The sequence below is a fragment of the Thamnophis elegans genome, chromosome 10, assembly GCF_009769535.1.
Source record: "Thamnophis elegans isolate rThaEle1 chromosome 10, rThaEle1.pri, whole genome shotgun sequence".
NCBI lineage: Eukaryota > Metazoa > Chordata > Lepidosauria > Squamata > Colubridae > Thamnophis > Thamnophis elegans.
The window spans coordinates 22,637,305-22,660,769 of NC_045550.1; the positions used below are offsets into that span (position 1 = coordinate 22,637,305).

The 23,465-nt window shown below is 44.1% G+C and overlaps 1 protein-coding gene across 2 annotated transcripts in view; it reads right to left on the reverse strand.

Annotated features, from left to right (window-relative positions):
• The window catches only part of WBP1L (WW domain binding protein 1 like), a 55,086-nt gene that overhangs the window by 20,986 nt on the left and 10,635 nt on the right, over window positions 1-23,465 (reverse strand). The window contains exon 1 of one of the 2 annotated variants that reach the window (XM_032225149.1): window positions 7,451-7,673. The exons of the other annotated variant lie outside the window; for it this stretch is intronic. Coding sequence (XP_032081040.1) covers window positions 7,451-7,477 — 27 coding nt within the window. The 5' untranslated portion in view covers window positions 7,478-7,673. Of the gene's footprint in view, window positions 1-7,450; window positions 7,674-23,465 lie in introns of those variants that run through there. 2 annotated transcript variants of the gene reach the window in all.

Sequence of the window (23,465 nt, forward strand, 5' to 3'; positions counted from 1 at the left end):
TCTATAACAAGTTCACATAAACTTTCACTGTGTCTGAATATACACTGACATTATTTCTCCTTCACAAATCACAACAGTGTGCTAAATGAGATAACCTGGTTGCCAAAAGCTTATCTCAATTTCTTTTCCGGTTACATCTTCCAGAGAATGACCATTGGCTTACCTGAAGGGGCGTTTTCTGGACGCTGTGAAGGAGAATCCAAGCATGGGTTAAATACAGCCAATCTGCCCAGGACTGAATTGAAACCTTTAGCCATGCCTCTGGTGCTGACCGGTCTCTGTTTTTTTTTCAATAAAGGTGTGAAACTGTTGCGCGTTGAGAAGTCAAAGAACGAAATCAATCCAAAACAATTCTGCAACTATGTCCATATGGCCAGTCTAAAAGTCTGCAACAAATAGCGGAGAAAGGGTGAGGTTGAACTCTCCTTCGCAGCGCCCAGAAAACAACCCTTCAGGTAAGCCAATGGTCATTTTCCTGGGCGCTGCTTGGAGAGTCCAAGCATGGGACTATCCAAGCTAAATGTCACTAGCGTGGGAAACTGTCGTGTCCAGGGTCTCTCCGCTGGTATGAATGCCCTGAAGGACTCATCTCCCAAATGCCCCATCCGCAGAAGAAAATTTGTCCAATTTGTAGTTCCGAATAAAAGGAGACAAGGAAGTCCAAGTTGCCGCCCTGCAAATCTCCTCTATTGGTGCCTGGATTGCCCAAGCCACTGTGGTGGCGGCGCTCTTCGTAGAATGTGCGGTGATACAGCGTGGCACCGCTTTGACCTGGAGAATGTGGGCGAAGATAATGCATGCCCGCAGCCAACGCCCAATGGTAGGAGAGGAAACTTTGCGGCCTTGGGATGCAGGTTGAAAAGATACAAAGAGCGATTTGGAACGTCGGTGTACTTACGGATCATCCTATGAACATCGAGAATGTGCCATCTCTTCTCTTTAGGATGTTTGGGATGCGGGCAAAAATCCGGAAGGATGACCTCCTTGGCCCGATGGAACCAAGAGTTGATCTTGGGGATAAATACCGGGCCCAGTTGGAAGGTCACCCTGTCTGGTTGTATCAGACACAAGTCCTCCCAAATCAACAGGGCTGCCAATTCCGAAATACGCTGTGCAGAAGTGATGACAATCAAAAAGGCGATTTTAAACGTCAAATGCTTAAGACTGGTGGACCGCAGTGGTTCAAAAGGCGGTCCAATCAGGGCCCATAACACGACATTGAGATCCCTTGACGGGTATCTGTGGATGACTGCGCCCCACAGGAGACTACAGATGATGGGATGACGACCAAGAGATGAATGCTATTCCGGGGCCAGAATCATGGACAGGACAGCCACCTGGTGCCTGAATGTGTTAGGTGCCAGGCCCTGGTCCAGTCCATCTTGCAAATAGTCCAATATGGAACTGTAGCCAAGGTTGCCTTCATGCCATGAGCCGTGCACCAGTTGTCGAAAGAGCTCCAGGTAGAGTCATATATCCTGGTCATGGAAGGTCACCTGGACACCTGAATGGTGTGAATGACCTTGGTGGAGAGTCTGTCCCTACTCAGGAGGTCCCTCTCAATGCCAGACAGCTAGTTGTAGTCACTGAGGCTCTGGATGTTGAAGCGCCCCCTGGCTGAGAGAGACTTTGTGCTGGGAATCCACCATGATGGAATGACGGAAAGACTCACCAGATCGGCGAACCAGGTTCTTCTGGGCCAGAATGGAGCCACAAGCAGGACCTCTGCTTCCACCGTCAGGATCTTCCGAATCACTCTGGGAAGAAGAGGTAACGGTGGTAACTCATATAGTAGACCTGGAGGCCAGGGACAGTGAAGAGCGTGATCCCCTCCGCTTGCGGGGTATGGAATCTGGTGAAGAACCTGGGAAGGTGTGTGTTCTCTGGGATAGCAAATAGGGTGACTAGCGGTCAGCCAAACCTCTGCAACAGTTGGTAGAACAGGTCTGGATGCAGGCGCCACTCTGAATGGTCAATCGTGGCCCTGCTTAGCTAATCCACCTGGATGTTGTTCACCCCGGAGATGTGCTCTGCCTGAATTGAGCATAGGTGTCTTTCTGCCCACCTTCCCAGAAAGTCAGCCTCCACCATCCAGGACCTGGATGGGGTGCCCCCTTGGCGGTTTATGTGTGACTTGGTGGCCACATTGTCCGTGAGGATTGTCACGTGATGCCGCTGTATGTTGTTGTGGAAGTGGAGTAGAGCCCTCAGCTCTAGCCAATTGATGCTGTGCTTTGCCTCGGCTGCTGACCACTTGCCCTGGGCAATTTGGTTGCAGAAGTGCGCCCCCTAGCCGAAGAGGCTGGCATCCGTTGTTATGGCCAGGGGTTCCGGCTCCTTGAAGAAGGTGCCCTTCACCAGGACGGGGGACAGCCACCACTGGAAGGAGTGTCGTACCTGAAGGGGGGACCGGAATCAGTGCTGGAGAGTTGCTGTTGTTGGCACGTTGATGTGGCAATAGATGCCATTGGAGTTGCTGAGAATGAAGTCTTGCCCAAGGCACGATGGAGAAGCAAGATCACCATCTGCTCTGGAGGCAGGGAAACCTGACAGCTCATAGTGTCTATGATGGCACCTAGATGTTGTAACCTGGTAGCCGGCTTTAGATGACTTTTTTCCAGGTTGATTGAGAACCCGTGCTTCTGTAGGATGCTCATGGTGTACTGTAGATCTTGCACCACTTGCTGGCGGGACAACGACTGGATGAGAATGTTGTCCAGATAGCATTGGAGCCACACTGGACGAGATCTGAGGAAGGCCACTACTGCTGCGAGGAGCTTTGTAAACGTTCTGGGGGCGGATGACAGGACGAATGGCAGGGCCCTGTACTGGTAGTGGTGGCCTGCATAAAAGAACCTCAGGAATCTGTGGTGAGCTCTGCGAACGGGGACATGGAGGTAAGCCTCCTTGAGATCTATAGATGTTAGTAGATCTCCCGACCTGATGCAGCCCAAGATTGACTGGAGGGACTGCATCTTGAACCTTTTGTATGCTATATGATGGTTTAGCTTTTTTAAATCTAGTATTTCCCTCTACCCCTCCTCGAATTCTTGGGGACCAGGAACAGAATGGAGTAAAACCCTGTCCTTTCCTGCACTAACGGAACCTGTTCTATGGCCGATGTCCCTGAGGTGAAGGATCTCCTATTCCATGAGAGCCTTCTTGACCGGACCAGAGGGAGTTGGGCATCGAACGAAATGTCGGGTGGAGGTGGAATGAATTCTAAGGTTAGTCCTATGCGAATCATTTGCAGGACCCACTGGTCTGATGTGATCCACTCCCATTGGGCATGGAACAGCTGAAGACGCTCTCCAATGCGAGCCATCTGCTGGTAGTCACTTATAGCGTCTGAAGGGTCTGGACCAGACCCCCCACGAAAGGGATGCTTGGAGAAGTTCTCTTGGCGGCCCCCCGTCTCGAAAGGACTGACTGTCCTGGGGCCTGTCAGGACCCCGGGAGTAGGGTCGTTGAAAAGAACTGGAGTTGGAGGAAGATTCAGTGGTCCAAAAGGACTGCTTTCTATAAAAATTGGAACCCTTACACTCAGACTTTTTTGTAATAGAAGGCATGACCTTCTTCTTGTCCTTATTTTAGATAAGGATAGGGTCTAGGGCCTCCCCGAAGAGCCTGTCCCCTTTAAACATTGCAGAAGCAAGCTTCCACTTGGACCTCATGTCCATGTTCGTCCATGTTCCAGTGTCTAAGCCGTAAGAGGCGACAGGTGGTAACACTGGACGCTAAGGCCCTAGATGCAAACTTAGCTGTATATTCTGGGGCCCTAGCCCTAGCCCTGCTGTGTGGCTAGCTAAAAAGTGCGTTTCGGACTCCTAATTATCTACTTAATTTATCTGATTTAATCCACTTGCCATTTTTAATCACCGTAAATGTGGAAACTTCTAGTAACAAATATAATGAGTATTAATGAGATTACTCAGAAAATTGTGGAAGCAATTTCCATTTCCCCACTTCCAAAACTAGGAGAGGGCTGCCTGGCAGATGCATAAATTTTCTTATAGTATTCCTACCCACCCCAAATAAGCAAGTAGAAATACTCTCTTGTATCAGCTGGCCTTTTCATCACTAAAATTAAGAATTATGCAGGGGAATGACACTTGGCATCTACTTTCTAGAAGTATGTGGAACATTTTTAGGTGGCAAGAAACCAATGAGATGCACTAATTCCCCCAAACCCCCCAGCTGTTTGTTTTTCTCATAGAAAACAGTAGATAGTGGTCAGCATTTTTGGACAACCAGGATACTTGTTGAAGTCTCTCCTTAAACTTTTGCAGATAAATATTCAAGCCATAACTTTACAGAAATGTAAACCAAAACCAAAACCAAAGTTCTTCTACAGTCAATTTTACTGGACAATTTCTTTTAATGACAACCTCAGACTCATGTCTGATTATGGTATGTGCTTTTTTCAATTTTTGATTACAGTTTGAGCTTTTATAACTTGTCCACATTCTGATTTGTTAAGAGATGTGGGGAACTCTTAGTATAAAATGTCAGAAATTTATCTCTACAGTGCTCAAAAAGAAAAGAAGCTGTTCCCAACCTACTAATTACAGATTTTATACATTATGGTTTATTGATGTTGATTGATATGTGCGATATTTTCTGCAGAAATCCTTGTATAATAAGAACAGCTTGAACTTGTACCATGTTATGTTGTTTAAAAGGCTATAATTAGTTTTAAGAGTGAAGTTAAATAATAAGGGGAAAAGCTTTTTCACATTCAATTGTACTTTCCTTTTTAAAAGCAGGATCGGATTTCTGTTGAACCTTAGTTCAGAAATGGGTAATCCATGTATCCCACAGGCCCTTTTCTGTAACCCTCTGGGCTTCCCAGAAAAGTACTTAAATTCTACAGAAAATGGGCCATTTTTAGCTGGAAATATTTTTACTCAAATTTTAATCACTAGGCTCGGCTGGTTTAAGATACCAAATGACATAAACAAAATCCCATTAGTTAAATCGCTGCATTACTCCCTTGCCTCTAGCTGTCTCTGGGATGATGGCAGTGGGATGTGATCTTTTAAAAACTGATAAAAATTGCCTGCCTCTGCTTAATCAAAGAAGTTTGTGCATAAAGTCATTTAGATGAGAAATATTGATAAGAGCTTTACTGTTACATATTAAATATTAGCTAATGAAACATTACTAAAATATAGCCTTTCCTATTGGCCTACTCAGTTTCCCCATTTTAGAAAAGGAGAACATATCACATATTTCAGTAAAACATTAATGTAGCAAGTTTACATATTTTAACTAATTGCTGATTTCAATTCTGCTATAAAACACAAGAACTGACTGAAATTGTAAAAGAAAGAAAAAGAAAAAAGCCTAGCATCACTTGCATTCAACTAATTAAATTAGGTGTTACATTTTTAAATAAATTTTTAAATAAATCTGAAGATATCTTGAAAAGAAACTGAAACTGAAAATGCACTAAATTTTGTTACGTTTTTGTTAATCCTTTTGTCTACAGCTCTATTTGCTTTGATGAAATTTAGTTTTTTCCCTAAATACCACATAAACATTTGAGGAAATCTAGTTTCCTTCTAAAGAAAGTATTACATGTTTTATGTTACTCTGAAACATAATATTCATTCTATCTTTTAAATACTAGAGTAAATGAGAAGAAGGAAAAAAGGCATATCATACAGAAACAAAAACTAGATTTAATTGCAATGGAATTTTGATGTGAACATTTCAACTTATCCAACCTAAAACTTTGAAACAAACTGGACTGGTATTCATTCAGCAATTATTTGAAGTTACAACAGTGCTGAAGGAGGGAGAGACTTACAAAGAGTCCTCAAAATTCAAAACGATTTTCCAAAGGGTGTTTTTGGGTAATGAAAGAAAACGTTTGGGCTGTTCTAAGATGGGTAGTGGTGAAAATGAGTCCTGAAATTTGTAACAAGAGTGATTATTTTATGAGTTGATTAAGTTAACCTCTGGCAGCCTTATTTCAGAGTTCAAACCTAATGCTTGGCTTCTAAAACAATTGTTGTGTTCATATATTTAATCGTTATTTATTAAATATACTTGCTGCCTATCTCGCCGTGGGGCTACTCTAGGTGGCTAACAACACTAAAATTAGAAAGAAAAGTGTGTGAAGAGAACAGAAGTAAGGTAATAGAGCAATAAATTAAACAATGAAAATAACTGAATGAGAAATACAACTACCTGATTAGGAAAAAAAGAAAGATGAATGGGTAGATAGTAGAGAACAGGGGATGGGGGATATGTACACATCTGTTGGGACATGCAAAAAATTTAGATGGTTTTCAGATAAAAAACTATGAGATTTATTGAACAAAAAGCAAGTGCAAATATTAGCCCTTATAGTAAGGCTAATTGCAAAGACAGCAAAAATAGGCAAGTAAACTTGTTTCAGATTTTGAATCTCTTTTACCAGTAATAGACTGAACAGAACACATAAATATAATCAGAAGCTATCCACATTTCCTTTTAGGAGGCGAATCTGAGCTGAAAATATTCAGAGGTCACAGAGTTTATCTCCCATAGACACAAATTCAATATCAAGTGGTTTATAAGAATTCTACCAAAAGGTATATTTTCTAGAGACCTAATTTGCTGATACAAGACATAATATATAATGCAAAATGGTCTGTTATTACCATATTAAAATTTCCATAATCTTATCTTTATTTAAAATAGTATAAATAATTTAAAAACAATTGAACTCCATGCGTCAGGTAATCCTTGCAAAAAAATTCTTTCTTTAATTATTTGTGTTTTAAAAACTAGGCAACTATAAATTAAATCTATTTCATTTTTATCAAATAATTTGCTGGTACTAAATATTTTAGATAGCAAAACATTTAAAACTCATCACACCAAACACTTGATTTTTTTCCCCAAAATAAATACATGCTAGATGAAAATAAATACATGTTAGATGAGCAATATTTTAATTAAAGGACAGGTTGATTCCTAAGCTGTCATTTATTAAATTTACACTACTAAATTCTGGATCTAAAAGAGCAAGCTGCAGTGTTGGATGCCAAATGGGAACCAATTAATTTGGTATTTTAAAAAGAGAAACTTCACAAATATTTTAAAAGTACACATTAATTCTGACAGTAATTTTTGATTTATTTACAGCAAAACTGGTACAGAAAAAAATATGTAACTCAAATTTAGAACAGTATTAGAAATATTTGAAAGAGAGAACAAATTTTTATGCTGATTCCTTTAAAAATCTGTTCAATCTTCAGGATTTTTCAACGTTATGATATAAATATCTTTTTCATCTCAAATAGACCAGTGGAAATATGAACAAAGTGAATTTTGAGAATTCATTTCCTTGTCAAATGAGAACTCATTTGACAAGGAAACCCGGTAGCTTTAAAAACCAGCAAAACGTCTTATTCTCCACCCTAACCAGTAAAAAAACAAGAATCCAAAAACAAGTTACCTGTCGCAGGCCCAAAAGGAAAGGCATTTTGCAAACTCATAATCCAAGCTAAGAGTGTAAACAAAGAAATTTCAAAAAACGCATACTTATTTCTTTATCTGATAAGGAAAGACTACATGCACAATCTTTTTTAAGGTAGGGTTTCTTTAGCTGGGAATGTTAAATAAACAGGGTCCCAGGACACGGCATGCTCTCACTCGCTCTTTCCCCTCCCAGAGACCAATTTCAGAAACAACAGAGCTGTGGGCTGTTTGCCAAAGGGGAAGTGACATCACTAGCAGCACTGCCCAGGAAAAAAAAAAACCTCTTTAGGCAGCTGCTGATTAACAATTCAAAGAGGCCTACTGCCTAGAAAAAATACACAGCGCTTAGGAGATGAGAAACATTTAAAACCAAGTGCTTGAATGACTACTCAAAATTACTTTTATATCTCATTATTTTTAAAGGAAAATAGTATTTGAACAACCTGGGGCTTGTTTTCAGGGCCAATACATCATGAAAATATCTATTCTCTAAAACACCTGGAAACAGACCAAAACCAGAAATATTAAAAACAACAATGCTTTCTACCCTGACATCTAGGGCCTGAGGCAGAAAAGTGGAAAGTCAGTTTTGGGGCCTTACTGTCAGTCTTGATGTGGACATATTCAGGTTAGCTGATAAATAAGTCTTAAATCATATCCAACCTGGAGTGGACAGTCTGAAGCTCTCAGTCCAATTTCAAACTAAAATCTATATTTTGGCCCCCAAAAAATGCTAGAAAAAATGCCCCTGAAGTTAAATGATTGAGTGAGAAGGAAGAAATACAGTTTTAGAAAAAGAAAAAAAAATGCTAATAAGGCTCTGTTAATTTTTTGCAGAATTTTTGGAATGTTGCTTGAGTACTAAACCTCATGGCACATTATGTATTATATTCTCTATATATTAGCCTAACTGGTGATGCCAACAGAAATTCACAAGAATGTCAACAGAATTCTAAACAAAACCCTCAAGGATAGATAGATATACACATAAACACACACACACATACAAACAAATTTGTACTGGGAAGTTTCTATCTAATAATCATTTTCATTTATTTAATTTTCAGTAAAAGACATCTTCCCACCAAAATCAACACAAAAATAATAAATATGGATGTTTCATTTTATTTTTTAAAACAAGCCTTTTAAACATGTCTTTTAAAATGTATCAAAATGATTCAATGCTCAAGTCATAAGTTCAGATACAGCACGGCTTGTTTTTCACAATACACTGCTGAATAAATAAAAACAACCAATCACTATTTTCACCAGGAGTGATATAAATTATTAAAAAGAAAATATTAAATCTGTTTCCAGTTCTTCTCTATTTTATACCAATAAAAGAGTGTTTGCCTTAGCAATAGATACATCGAATTCCAAAGCAGTATAGATGTGAAAGAAAGTGATCTAAATTTAACTCTGCTGAGGCTTTAAAGCAGCGGTCTAGCAATATTTATGTGCTTCTCTTAAACCAGCAGCTGCTCTTGCCTGTCATTCATATACTGGTCTCGAAGCCTCACAACTCTCAAGTCTGGAAATGCATTTTAATCAGAGGGTGGAAAATTCCCTCTTATATTGTTTTTCAATTTTAGCTCGTTAGAAGTATTTTAGTTTGTTTGAAACTGATAAAAGTGTTAAGTTGGTTGAAAAAAGTTTAACATATTGATCTAATGGCAAAACAGACATTTTCACAGCGGCGGCTGAAGCACAATCCCGGGTAGTCAGTTCCAGCTCTCCCTTCCCCAAGCATGTCCTGTTGTTGCTGGAGCCGCTTTTGCTGAATCCGGTGCGGCGGCGATGGCAAGGACTGCTGCCAGCAAAGCTCTCAGCAATGGCAAGAGCCCTGCCGCTGCATCGGATTCAGCAAAAGTGGCTCCAGCAGCAACAGGACATGCTTGGGGAATGGAGAGCTGGAACTAATTGCACAGGATTGTGCAGCCGCTGCTGTGAAAATGTCTGTTTTGCCAGCTGGGAGAAGCAGCCTCCATTTTCTCATTGCCGCTAACCGGTCCATGCCCGGCCCTCCTCTTATGGATTGACGCCGCAGGAGGGAAGGAAAGAAGCCAGTGTTGGGAAGAACCTTTCCTCCCCCCCCCCAGAGAGCCCATAGCGGGAGACAGGAGGGATGTGGGCTGGTTTGAATGCAGGCGAGCAGGTGGTTTGGGGCTGGCGCCTCCTTCGCTTGTTGGGTAGGCGGAGAAAGAAAGGAGGCCCACATTAAGCACCCCTGCCAGCAAGGATATCGGCGGGATATTCTTTTTTTGCCGGTATGGTGGTGTAGCCTCGACTCCTGCCTTCCTACTGCCTCCAGTCCAGCCCTGCGCAATTTTCCTGCCACCCCACCGACCTGGGACACTCCCAGCTGCAGTTGGCATTCTCCGAGTGATCCTTCCTGGCTGTGCTCCCAGAGCAGTCACATGGTGGTGGCACGTGGGCTGCTGACCGACCCAGGGCCCACCCGGATGCCTGGAGAGGAAGGATCGGCAGGAGAAAGCCAACTGTTGCTGGCAACGGGGCACAAAGAAGCAGCCGCCCAGCATCTGCGTCCCATTGCAGGCACCCAGGATGGCCTCGATCTCCCGCCTCCCTGCTGCCTCCATCCCGCGCAACCTCCCCACCAATCCACTGACCTCTGCTGGACGGCCTCTCCTTCACATCTTGTTGCCGGCTGAAGCCACATCCAGGCAGCTGCTGCACCTCCAGAGCAGTCATATGACAGTGGCATGTGGGCTGCTGACCATCCCAGGGCCTGCCCAGTTGCTTCTAGAAGGAGCAGGTAGACGGGCAGCAGGAAGTGGGTGGGCAGGGCAAGCATGGTGTGGATGGGCAGGGCGAGCAAGTGGTGACCAGGTTGGGGGGGGGAACGAGCTGGGGGACAGGCCAGGGGAATAAGCATTTGAGTACGTGGCCGTCGGAAGATCAGGTACGGGAAGGCACGCTAAATTCCACCAAACGGTACACCCGTACCGATGCATACCTGCTGAAACCCACCCCTGCATCAGACCTGATAAAATGTCTTTTCACGTTCACATTTCCAATGACAATTTGAAATACTTTAATATATTTTCCTCAAAAAAGAGGCTGAAAATCTGGGTGCGTCTTATACATCAAATACAGCATTTTTTGCCTCCCAAAGCCCCACCCTTCACCAAAATAGCTGTGCATACCCCTATGGAAGATTTCAGAGATCTCATGGAGTCTGGGGAGGGCAGAAATGAGCAAAAAATGGGCCATTTTGTGAAAAGCCGGGCATTTTTGGGAGGTTTGCAGAGTGCAAAAAGGGTTTTTTTTTCCTTTTGGAAAGCTCTTTAAGTGATTGATGAGAATTACATTGATCAAGTGCTGTGCCAGTAGAAACACCTACCTATCTATTGTATTTCTCTCTCTCTATTTCTCTCTCTCTCTATCCCTTTACCTACCTACCTACACAAACTCTCTCTCCTTACCTACCTACTGTATTTCTCTCTATTTCTATTTCTTTATCCCTCTACCTACCAACCTACCTACTCTCTCCCTACCTATCTACTGTACTTTCTATTTCTCTATCCCTCTACTTACCTACCTACCTACCTACACACACTATTTCTCTCTCTCTCTCTATCCCTTTATCTACCTACCTACTCTTTCTCTCCCTACCTACTGTATTTTTCTCTCTTTCTCTCCCTGTCTATCCCTCTATCTACTACCTACTTTTGACATGCAGATGCACAGAATGCAGAGAACAGGGGAGCAGTGGAAATCTATGGGTCAGTCTTTGGGACGGAAGAGCCACTGCTGCTAACAAAGCCCCACCTTAGCTCTGGGATAAAAGGCAGGGGGTGGAGATGAATAGGTGTTGCAGACAACTATTCATCTTCCTGCCAGTCAGCACTGATAGCCTGCACTTCCAAACCCTGTCTGGAAATTATCAGAATTCTTCTTCAAATCTGCAACACCTTCTAAGCTTTGTATGTGTGTCTCTGCTGCTGGAAGACAGCAAGTGCACCTTCCAGGACTTCCTTTGCAAGTGTGAGAGATTGAGAGACTCCTGTTGGGCCAGTTCAGGAGGAAGGGGAGCGCGCGTCTTTTCCACAGGACTTAAGAGACTTTGTAGCCTGCTCTGAAAGAGCAGCTGCTGGTGCCCCTAATAAAGGGAATGATTCGTTAACTACAAAGGGCTTGTCATGTTTGGGAGCTGGGTCAGAACACAACTGGTTATACCTGCACTTTCAAATAAGTACAGGGATTTACATCTAATTTTCCTTCATTTACTCTATTTACAAGTCACATCATCAGCAACCTTCCCTTGATCTTGAGAAAAGATGGGTAGCTAAAGAAACTGTCAACAGATCATACATTCATGCCCACATATGCTCCAAAGTATTTTTTTTCTTTCCCTTCAAATTAAAAAAAGTACAATGTTTAGTTCATTATTCCAGCTAAAACAACTGATAGCGGAGCTTGTTTTTCATCCTTTTCCTTCTCATAGCTTGTCTTTCATTTTGGTTACAACTATCATCAGGAACAGCCCTATACACCTTCTCATTTAGCAGCCATATTTCATTCTAACCATTTTGTCGTTAAGCAAAATTGTTGTTAAGTGAACATATGACAGACCTGGGCTGTAAGTTGCTGCCATCTCATTGAAATAAAGTGAACCTTTTTTTTTTTTGCTCCCCCTCAGGGTGGAGAAATTATTTAACAAGCTATTTTTTCCTGAGCTGTTTTTTTTTAATAACACAGTGCTCCCCTAAAACATGGCAACCAGTCAAAAAGCTCAGATCTGTGATGTTAATTAGTTGTTTAGATTCCTTTAGCAAACTTCTTCTGCTACCTGAAACTGGCCAGACCTTAATCAATTTCATAATGATGTTTTTTATTTCCAGGCAGCATGAAATTTAGTTCTAAATAGTCAAAAATGTACTATTTATTACCATCATATTTACAAACAATCCCTAACTGAGGCAGATGCCAAATGGGGAGGTCTACAATAACCAACAAGAAAGGTTTAATACAAAGAGAATATCTTGGAATTTGGTAATATAACAAGAGACAAGGAGATTTAGTACACAGCATAGGCTCCTTTAGAAGACCAGATATAAGCATTTCAAACAACCACTAACTTATTTTGCCTATAAATAGTGCACATGTGTGATACTTTAGGGAGTTACTGCTCATTCCTTTTTATATCATCTTTCAGAAGAACTATATTTCAGTAGCTTTAAGGCTACTTTAAACAAACTTCAAGAAAAGAGAAAATACATGACAATAAAATGTTTTATCAGCCTGTTTAATTTGGAAAATTATTTTATGTGAGCAAATGTATCTTGCCATATATATTATACATGCTTTCCCAACTTTCTTGTAAAATCAAATTTTGGACAAAAGATTCTATAGATCAAATTATTTCTAAACCATTTGTGATAAAATTTATTCTAAAACTGGCCATTACTATGAAGAAGAAAAGAATGAGTGACCCTAATCTTTATTAACATTCCACTATTCATTCAATAATAGATAACAGTACACTGCCTGTCTTCTTGACTGAGCACTCAAGAGGCCTTTCTTCAAGTGAAAGATACTTGCCATATTTATTGTTTTCCCCATTCAGAATCCATAAAAAACCTTTTTGCAATTTAGATATGTTGATGTCAGTAATACCCCCAACCAAGTAAGACTGTGAGGCAGGCAATTCCTCAAAGATACATTTTATCAGAGATGTCATATTGGCACATCTGGGAAAACCCGAATCTGAAAGCTCTTGGGTTTTCCCCATCCAAAGGAAGTCAAAGTCCCTTCCCCTGCACCCACAAGTCCATCACATGGTCCAATCAATCCACTGTCCCAACTGGAGATGCCTCCCGATCACAACTTTCCAGGTGCAGGCTGAACATCCTTGACTCTCGAGAGAAAAAATGTTGTTATGGCTAAATAACTCTACTAACACCATGCAACCCCGCTCCCACTTTCCTACAGCACTCAGTGTGGCAGCCCTGAAGATCCAAATAAAAAGATGGCTCCAGGGCTGACAGTTAAATCGTTTGCATTAAAAGAATCTTCCCAACTTGAATTGTTTTTGCATCTTTTATTCTGTTTGTATAGTATTTTTAAAATTTGTATATAGGATTGGTTTTATACAGTATTTAGGTATATAAGTCTACTGCTATCTGCTAAAAGTCAATTTTGGTGCTGATGGAATACCATATGCTTAATAAATATAACTGAACAAATGAATCAAACTTACTTTTGACCATGTCTTCATGAAACCACCTTAAAAATAAGTATTTCCTCTGACAAGAGTTTAAACATAGAAAGCAAAATACTTTTAGATTTTTTAATAGTGTTTATAGTTTTTATTTAAAGTACCCTGTTTCCCTGAAAATAAGACCTCCCCAGATAATAAGCCCAATCGGGCTTTTGAGTGCATGCGCTAAAATAAGCCGTCCCCGAAAATACTGCAACACAGTAGCAGCCATGAGGTGACCATGCTCGCCCCCTTCTGCATCTCAAAAATAATAAGATCTACCCTAAAATAAGGCCAAGTGCTTATTTGGGGGGTCAAAAGAAAATAAGAACCTGTCTTGTTTTCGGGAAAACATGGTAACATAAAGGAAAAAGAGAAATACAAATCCCTAATCCTTTATTTTCTAGGATCAAATTACCAATAACTTTTAGTTTATCATTAAATTCACAGCTAGTGTGGGGGAAAAGGAATGGCACACAGAATTCCTTATTATCAGTTATCAGATACAAATGTTTGGGAGTCAGGGAAGTTATGTAGACTTTCCTGTTACATCTCATATCATATCAATAAACAGGCTTTCCTGTTATATTTCATATTAAGAAATGATGTGACTATTTAACTATCTTCATTCTGCTAGGAAGAAAACAAGGCTTGGCTGAGCATGTTTTGCAAATATGTTGACTAATCACCAGTTCAGCTTGTCCCCCTCAAAATTGTAGTTAGCTGCAGTGTGTTAATTACCTCTTGGAATGGTATCTCAGTTATTTTTTGTTCAAAAGAGATGCGGTGGCGCAGTCGCTTAATGATAGTGAAACTGCTAGCTAGAAATGGTCTGCACACCGTCAGTTCAAGTCTAGCTCAGAAAAATAGGATGGTTGCCAACTTAGTGGGAAAAACATAACTGCATTCACATGTGTGACGAGCAGAAGCTGGACCTCATCAAACGTGAGGCATTGTGACATGAAGTGAGGTGAGGCAAGACTGGTGGAGAAGCCCAGAGGAGCAAGCAACCTGAGTACAGCTAGTCAACTGGTGTATGCTAGTATGCCCCCTGTGGTGCACCAAGGATAGGTGCGCAAGCGCTGAACAGAATGAACTTGTAATTTAGGCTGTCCGAACTGCATTGTGTCTCTAGCATGTAGAGATTTTCCTGGCACAATATACCTGTGATGGAGAACCTATGGCATATGTGCCACAGATGGCATGTTGAGCCATATTGGCCGGCACGGCAGCCCTCAGCTCTGGCGCCTGATTTTCTGCCTTTTTGCCCTCCCCAGGCTTCAGGAAAGCCTCCAGAGCTTAGAGAGGGTGAAAAACAGCCCAACAGAAGTTCGGGAACGAATTTCTAGTTGGCCCGTTGGGTCAGTTTTTTCGCCTTCCCCAGGCTTCAGGAAAGCCTCTGGAGCTTACAGAGGGTGAAAAACGGCCCAACCAGAAATTTAGGAACAAACTTCCAGTTGGCCCTGTTTTTTGCCCTCCCCAGGCTTCAGGAAAACCTCTGGAGCCTGGGGTGAAAATCCCCCCCATGCAGGGGTCACTTGTGCATGCATGTGGAGAGTATTGCTTGCGCGTGCATGAGTCGCTTGCGCATGCGCAGGTGGGGGGTCACTCACGCATGTGCAAGGGGGGGTACGCGTACGCAGTTTTGGTACAACTTTAGAAAAGTTAGCCATCACTGCTATATATCATATGCTAAATACCGTATATACTCGAGTATAGGCCGACCCGAATATAAGCCGAGGCACCTAATTTTACCACAAAAAAACTGGAAAAGTTATTGACTCGAGTATAAGCCTAGGGTGGGAAATGCAGCAGCTACCGGTAAATTTCAAAAATAAAAATAGATACCAATAATGTTTTTGAATATTTATTTCAAAGAAAAACAGTAAACTAGCGGTGTATTCAATGAAATACTTCACTCACCTCATGATGCTGACGTCCCGCTGTGATGATGATGTCCCGTGCAGCCGCGGGAGCGATGTCCCGCCTCCTATGACACACGGCACAGTGATTCCTATCATTGGATCACTGTACCAGAGGAGGTGGGACATCGCTATGTGGCTGCTTGCCATAACAAGGAGGAGGTGGGACATCGTTGCAGAGCGGCAGGAGGGGGAGGAAGGGGAATCGTAAGACAGCCCTGCATTACATTAGAACGTGAGGAGGGGGGATGGTGCGGTGCGCGCTGCGCGGCAAACTGACACAGAGGGAGGGGAAACTCACAGGGGCACTGGGCCATTCACGAGTGTCACCCAGCGGCATGGCCCCGCCCCTTTTTCTCCTCCATTTCGGGCAAATTTTTCACTGACTCGAGTATAAGCCGAGGCGGCTTTTTTCAGCCCAAAAAGTGGGCTGAAAAACTAGGCTTATACTCGAGTATATACAGTAAATAACTTCATTTTTTAAAAAAAATGTTCTGTAAAAGAAATGTGGGGCCAGGATTAGTGTCATAAAAGGGACACAATGGAAGAAAACTGTGTTTTGCCATATCTGTTGCATCTTCAATTAATCATCAACCACAGGAACCTGAGGGAGAAAAAGTATCAGTTTAATGTCAAATTTTTAAAATGATAGTCTGCTCCCTTCAGAAAAAAATCAGTCTCCAGATCTTTTTCCTAGGCCACGTTCCTATGAGAACAGAGTATTTGTTGCCTGGAATTAACTGCTACTGCCTACAAAATATACTTCACACTGTGGGATTCTTGACCCCACATGTTACGATTTCTAAAACATGGTGGGATGCTTATTTATGTTTACAGTAGAGCACTGTGTCCCTGGGAGTTTTCCAGAAATGTAAAAGTTTGCCTAGTAGATAAATTCAGCTTGCTACATTGAAATAAACAGCCTATTTGATGGTATTCGTTTAGTTTTAAATCTATTTAAACTGGGATAGTTTCCAGCCAAAAAAACCCTGGGGACTTCCGTTTTGTGGCATAAATAGTGAGAACATTATTTACAAGGAAATCTTACCTCAAACTATTTCCCACATTCTCAATGAGAAGTGAAAGCTATTAAATCAGTGTGGCAACCAATATACACACACTTATCAAAGTCATTTTTAAAAAAAAAAAATGCTTTAGCCCAGAGGGTCCCAAAGCTGTTATGACAGCTAGCCTGGTATAGTATTTAAAGTTGCTGGACTAGGAGCAGGGAAACCTGGTTTCATCCTCACTCAACCACAGAAACTCACTGGGTAATATTGGGCCTCTCCATTTGTCTTAGTCCAATATACTTCCCAGGGTTGCTCTGGTGGGGAAAAACAGGTGGGAGTATCATCTGCATCACACCTTCAGTTCCTGAAGGAAAGGCAGAACATGTCAAATACCAAATAAACATGTTAGGAATGTAATCTAACAGTTGGGTTGGCAATATATAAATCATGTAGCAATGCTATACCTGTTTCTTTAAATCATACTGTAAAATGTAATTGGTTGCTGTTTCCTCAATCGGCCATAAGAGGGAGCCAGAATGACTGTTAGCTCTCTGTTTGTTAGATGCTGGGCTGATCTGATCTGAGTGTTTTTGGAGGCTGGCTGTTAGAAAGTGCCATGAGCTATTGTAAGTTTTGCAACTGCTAGCAAACTTTGTGTACCGGACTGTTTGTATGATTATGGACTATGTTATTTGGATTATCCCTTAACTGGAAGACATTGATGACTGACTGTCTTATCCGTGTATGACTTGGACTGTTTGATGGACTCTGATACCTCTATTTCCACAAAAGTAAAAGCCTATTTAAACTTCAGTGTCTCTGTATGCTGGTTTGTGTGTTCTCCAACACAACTCTCACAACGCTTCTCTGAACACACTTGCTCTCCCAATGGGGAGCTTACCTAACAAAACATGTAACATGGCAAAACAGTAGAATAGAAAAAAAATGAAAAGGGTTAACTTAGGTTTAGGTTTATTAGATTTATATGCCGCCCTTCTCCCAAGGACTCAGGGCGGCGTACAACATTAAAAGAAACACATAATACAAAAGTTAAAAAAAATTAAATAGAATATCCCAAACCCAATTAAGATTGACAATGACATTTTTAAAAAAAAAATCAAATTAAAATTAACAGTGATCAATAATTTATTTTGTTTTGTTCAGGCCAGGCTGGCTTGCTGGAAAAGCCAACTTTTTAGGGCACGCTGGAAGGACCGGAGGTCAGGGATTATACGAAGCTCCGGGGGCAGCTCATTCCAGAAGGAAGGGGCTCCCACAGAGAAGGCTCTCCCCCTGGGGGTCACTAGCTGACACTGTCTGGCCGAAGGCACCCTGAGGAGGCCAACTCTGTGGGATCGCACTGGACGATGGGAAGCTACCGGTGCCAGTAAGTGGTCTCGCAGGTACCCTGGGCCTAATGGAGCGCTTTAAAGGTCATAATTAGTACCTTGAATCGCACCCGGAAAACAACCGGCAAGCAGTGCAGGCTGCCTAAAAGGGGTGTAACATGGGAGCACCTAGGTGCCCCCATGATAACAAGCGCAGCCGCATTCTGGACCAGTTGAAGCTTCCGGGTGCTCTTCAAGGGCAGCCCCATGTAGAGAACGTTACAGTAGTCCAGGCGAGAAAGGATGAGGGCATGAGTGACTGTGCACAGAGCATCCTGATTCAGGAAGGGGCGCAACTGACGTACCAGGCGAACCTGGTAAAAGGCCCCCCTGGTCATGGCCATCAGGTGTTCTTCTAAACTAAGCCGCGTATCCAGGAGGATGCCCAGATTGCGGGCACTCTCTGAGGGGGCTAAAATTTCTCCCCCTATCATCAAAGATGGAACAAGATGCACAAATCGGGATGACGGAAACCACAGCCACTCCGTCTTGGAGGGATTGAGCTTGAGCCTGTTCCTCCCCATCCAGATCCACAAGGCCTCCAGGCATCGGGACATCACGTCGAGAGCATCGTTTGGGTGGTTTGGGGTAGAGATGAAAAGTTGGGTATCATCAGCATATTGATGATACTGTACCCCAAAACCACGGATGATCTCACTCAGTGGTTTGATATATATGTTGAACAGGAGGGGGTGAGAGAACCGACCCCTGGGGCACCCCACAAGTGACGCGCCTCGGGGTCGATCCCTGCCCTCCAGTCAACACAAACTGCAACCGATCCGACAGATAGGAGAACCACCGTAAAACGGTGCCCCCATTCCCAACCCCTCGAGTCGTTGCAGTAGGATACCATGGTCGATGGTATCAAAAGCCACTGAGAGGTCTAATAGGACCAGGACAGAGGAGCAGTTCCTGTCCTGGGCCCGCCAGAGATCACTGACGAATGCGACCAATGCCGTCTCTGTGCTGTATCCAGGCCTGAAACCCAACTGAAACGGATCCAGGTAGACAGCTTCATCCAGGGACTGGGGAAGCTGACATGCTACCGCTACAAAGCGAAGGTTGGAGACCGGACAATAGTTGGCTAAAGAAGCTGGGTCCAGGGAAGGCTTCTTAAGGAGGGGCCTCACCACCGCCTCCTTCAGGGCAGTGGGAAGGAACCCCTCTCTCAATGAAGCGTTGGTAATTGCCTGGAGCCAGCCTCGTGTCACCTCCCGGGAAGCCGAGACTAACCAAGAGGGACATGGGTCCAGCACACAAGTGGCAGCACTGAGTCTCCCCATAATCCTGTCCATGCCCTCGGGGGTCACAGGATCAAACTCATCCCAGATGGTATTCACAATAGCAATAGCAGTAGACTTATATACCGCTTCATAGGCCTTTCAGGCCTCTCTAAGCGGTTTACAGAGAGTCAGCATATTGCCCCCAACAATCTGGGTCCTCATTTTACCCACCTCGGAAGGATGGAAGGCTGAGTCAACCCTGAGCCGGTGAGATTTGAACCGCTGACCTGCTGATCTAGCAGTAGGCTGCAGTGCTGCATTTAACCACTGCGCCACCTTGGCTCTTACAAGATTCATCCCCGTCGACTCGCCTGAATCTACCCAGTCAGAGTCCAAGCCTGTCCGGATCTGAGCAATTTTATCCTGCAGATACTGAACAAATTCTTCAGCCCTACCCTGCAAGGGGTCTTTCCCAGCTCCTTGGTTAAGTAAGGAGCGGGTCACCCTAAACAGGGCAGCTGGGCAGTTATCTGTGGACGTGATAAGAGCGGAAAAATGTTGCCATTTTGCCGCTTTTATCGCCACTAAGTAGGATTTAATATGAATTCTTACTAGTGTTCGATCAGATTCGGACTGGCTGGCCCTCCAACCACTCTCTAGGCATCTTTTCTGGCGTTTCATCTCCCGGAGCTCCTCGGTAAACCGGGATCGACACCGGGTCAGAGGCCGCAAAGGCACAACACGATCCAAAGCCCCAGTGGCCACCCTATCCCAGGCTTCCACTAGGGCTTCGGTCAAGTTGTGAGCAAGGGATTCAGGAAAAGTCCCAAGCTCCATCAGGAACCTTTCAGGGTCCATCCGGCGCCTGGGATGGAACCATCTAGTCGGTTCCGCCTCCCTGCGGTGAGGGGTAGCAGTATGGAAGTCAAGCCTGATGAGGAAATGATCCGACCATGACAAGGGTTGGATAGAAATATCCCCTAAATCTAGATCATTCATCCACTGCCCAGAGACAAAAATCAGGTCGAGCGTGCGTCCCCCATTATGGGTGTGGTCTTGAATTAACTGAGTTAGGTCCATAGCCATCATGGAAGCCATAAACTCCCGAGCTGACTCAGATGTCTCGTCAATGGAAGGCAGATTGAAATCCCCCAGGATCATAAGCCTGGGGAAATCAACCGCCAATCCAGCTAACACATCCAGCAGCTCTGGCAGGACCGATGAAACGTAGCAGGGAGACAGGTACGTAACAAAAACACCTGAACTCCAAGTCCCCATTTCACAAAAAGAGATTCACACCCGCCTACCTGAGGCACAGTGACCTCCTGAGGTCTGAGACTTTCCCTAATAACCATCGCCACCCTCCCCACCCTTGCCCTGGGCTCTCGGCTGGTGAAACGCCCGGAAGCCTGATGGGCATAATTCACTAAGGGGAACACCCCCCCTCTTGACCCAACCAGGTCTCCGTAATGCACGCCAGGTCCGCTCTACCCTCTTGTATGAGGTCGTAATTGAGGGGAGCCTTATGTACCAAGGACCTGGTGTTAAGTGACACCAGCCGGAGACCAGGGTCCTGTAATCCCGAGCACCCAGGGGTGTGAGAAGGGTGTTGAGGGTTGGAACGCGTGATCGCTCTTAAACAGCGGACCCACATCCCCCGAACATAATTTGGCCCTCGGCCCTTACCATATCTGCCTCTCCCACAAACAGTAGAGATGGTGAACCCCCCATGGAATGGCTTAATGTCTCCTCCAGAATCCCAACCCTTCCCAGCACTCCTGACCCGCGCCCATTAGTTAGCTCTGGCCTGTGCCCTGGCAGACTCCCCCACAAGCCTGTTTGAGCAATCCATATCAAATCCCCCCGCCCTCCCCTTAAAATTTGATTTTAAAACCCCTGTAAAAAAAACCCTAAGAAGTCTCTTCTTCACATGCCACCTCTCAGGATCCCAAAATCCGTCATTAAGGAAGTGTCTTGATAGGCAAGAAGGCCATCCTCAGGAAAGGGGAAGTTCCCGAAGGGAATAAAGTTCTGTCGCAGTATAGCATAGAGGAGACTGTGGCATCAACCAAATGGGATGACATCACGGAGAGATGGAACGAGGAGCTGACATGTCCACCGGGGGTGGGGGGAGGGGGAGCCGACTGTGTTCAAGAGGGATAGCGGAAAGCTGCTGCTAGGGACACCCACGCCGGCTGCAGAGATCCCAAGCCGGGCGACCCGCTGCTGCTGTCGCTGAACACACCCACGCCAGCTTCAGAGACCCCAGGCTGGGCATTCCGATGACCACACCCACGCCAACTGTGTTCAAGGGGGGTAACGGGAAGTTGGTGCTGAGCCCATCCACACCGGCTGCAGAGATCCCAAGCCAGGCGTCCCGCCGCCACCGCTGACCACACCCACATCAGCAGCCGCTCTTCATTCTCCTCTCACTGCCAGCCACCCCCTTTCACTCACGATGTTCCAGCTACGAAGCAGTAAATCGCACCTCAAGGGTATCCCCAAGGTCCCAGGAAGTTCTCATAGCTAGACCTGGAACCAACGATGGAATAGGGTACCCCTGCAAGCCCCCGAGAAGAACAATCATCTCCCCGAAGCTCTCCTCAAACACGACAGGACACCATCTTGGGCATGCGCAGAGAAAACTTAAATGCAATGAGAAGGCAGGGTGAAGAAAAGCAGCTTCCTTTCTTTCTGAAAGATACCCTCCCCACCCACCTTTCAGCCTTATCTCTACAGTTCAGAGAAAAATAGTGATTGGTTGCCAACTCCACCTCTGGCAACATGGAAGTGTATCCAAGGAAAGCTACAATGAGTAATGCTACAAAAAAGAAAATTGTTTTTTTTCCCTTGTTCCTTGTAGAAGTTGGCAAGAAAGATGTCTACAGCCTTATCAAAGAACTCAAAGATACCTAGAGTGGCAGCTGCTCTGGTAACCATAGCATTCTCATTGAACCAGAAATAGACATTGAAACTGTGAAAGGCGGGCACACAGCATTCGTGAACAAGGCTCAAGCAACACATGAACGCTGGCAGCAGGTGAAGAGGCCAGAGTATGCACAGAGCAAACTGAGCCCTATCAGACGCAGCAAAACAGTAAGTATGTAATGCAGTTAACAATACATCTCCAGCAGCAAAAGGAGAAGCAAAAAGAAAGCAAAAAAGACACCAAATGAATTAAAACAATTAAACAGGGAAAAAAAATATTCACTCAGATGCATCTTAAGAATTAGTCTTGATTTAGCTATATGATTTTACAAAGTTTCAATTCTTCTCGGAGCTTTCGCTGCTAGGGGTCAGTCCTTCATTGGTTTAACGTCTGGAATGCATCTATTGATATTTACATTCTTAAAGATGTGGGGCCTTTGTTTCCAGTTCCAGGTCTATACACATTTGAGATTAATACACTCTGCATCCGCCCCTCCCCCCCGTGCTGGTACTGAGGTTTGGTTTCTCAGCATAGGAAACATCAGGTTTATTAACTTGATTCACTTCTGGACTGCATTCTAATGTGGACCATTATTATAGCAGCTATAACAGATATACTATTCAAATATATTATGTAGTCTCGGTTAAGATCCACCGAAATTGATGGACAGTCAATTTCACATGCTGTTGTGCACATGGAATAGACAACAGGTGGAAAGCATAGGCAGTTAGCAGAACAGGTAGTGACCACAGACCACTTCTCAGTTCCTATGCTTTCTGGCTGATGGTTTGGTCACTTTTGAATGCTGGCGCTGCTTTCACTCTAGTGATAGCATGAGACGGAGTCTATAACCCACATAAGTGGCTCAGGTAGTGCAGCTCATCCAGGATGGCACATCAATGCGAGCTGTGGCAAGAAGGTTTGCTGTGTCTGTCAGCGTAGTGTCCAGAGCATGGAGGCGCTACCAGGAGACAGGCCAGTACATCAGAAGATGTGGAGGAGACTGTAGGAGGGCAACAATCCAGCATCAGGAGTGCTACCTCCGCCTTTGTGCAAGGAGGGACAGGAGCACTGCCAGAGCCCTGCAAAATGACCTCCAGCGGGCCACAAATGTGCATGTGTCTGCTCAAACGATCAGAAACCGACTCCATGAGGATGGTATGAGGGCCCGACGTCCACAAGTGGGGGTTGTGCTTACAGCCCAACACCGTTCAGGACGTTTGGCATTTGCCAGAGAACACCAAGATTGGCAACTTCGCCACTGGTGCCCTGTGCTCTTCACAGATGAAAGCAGGTT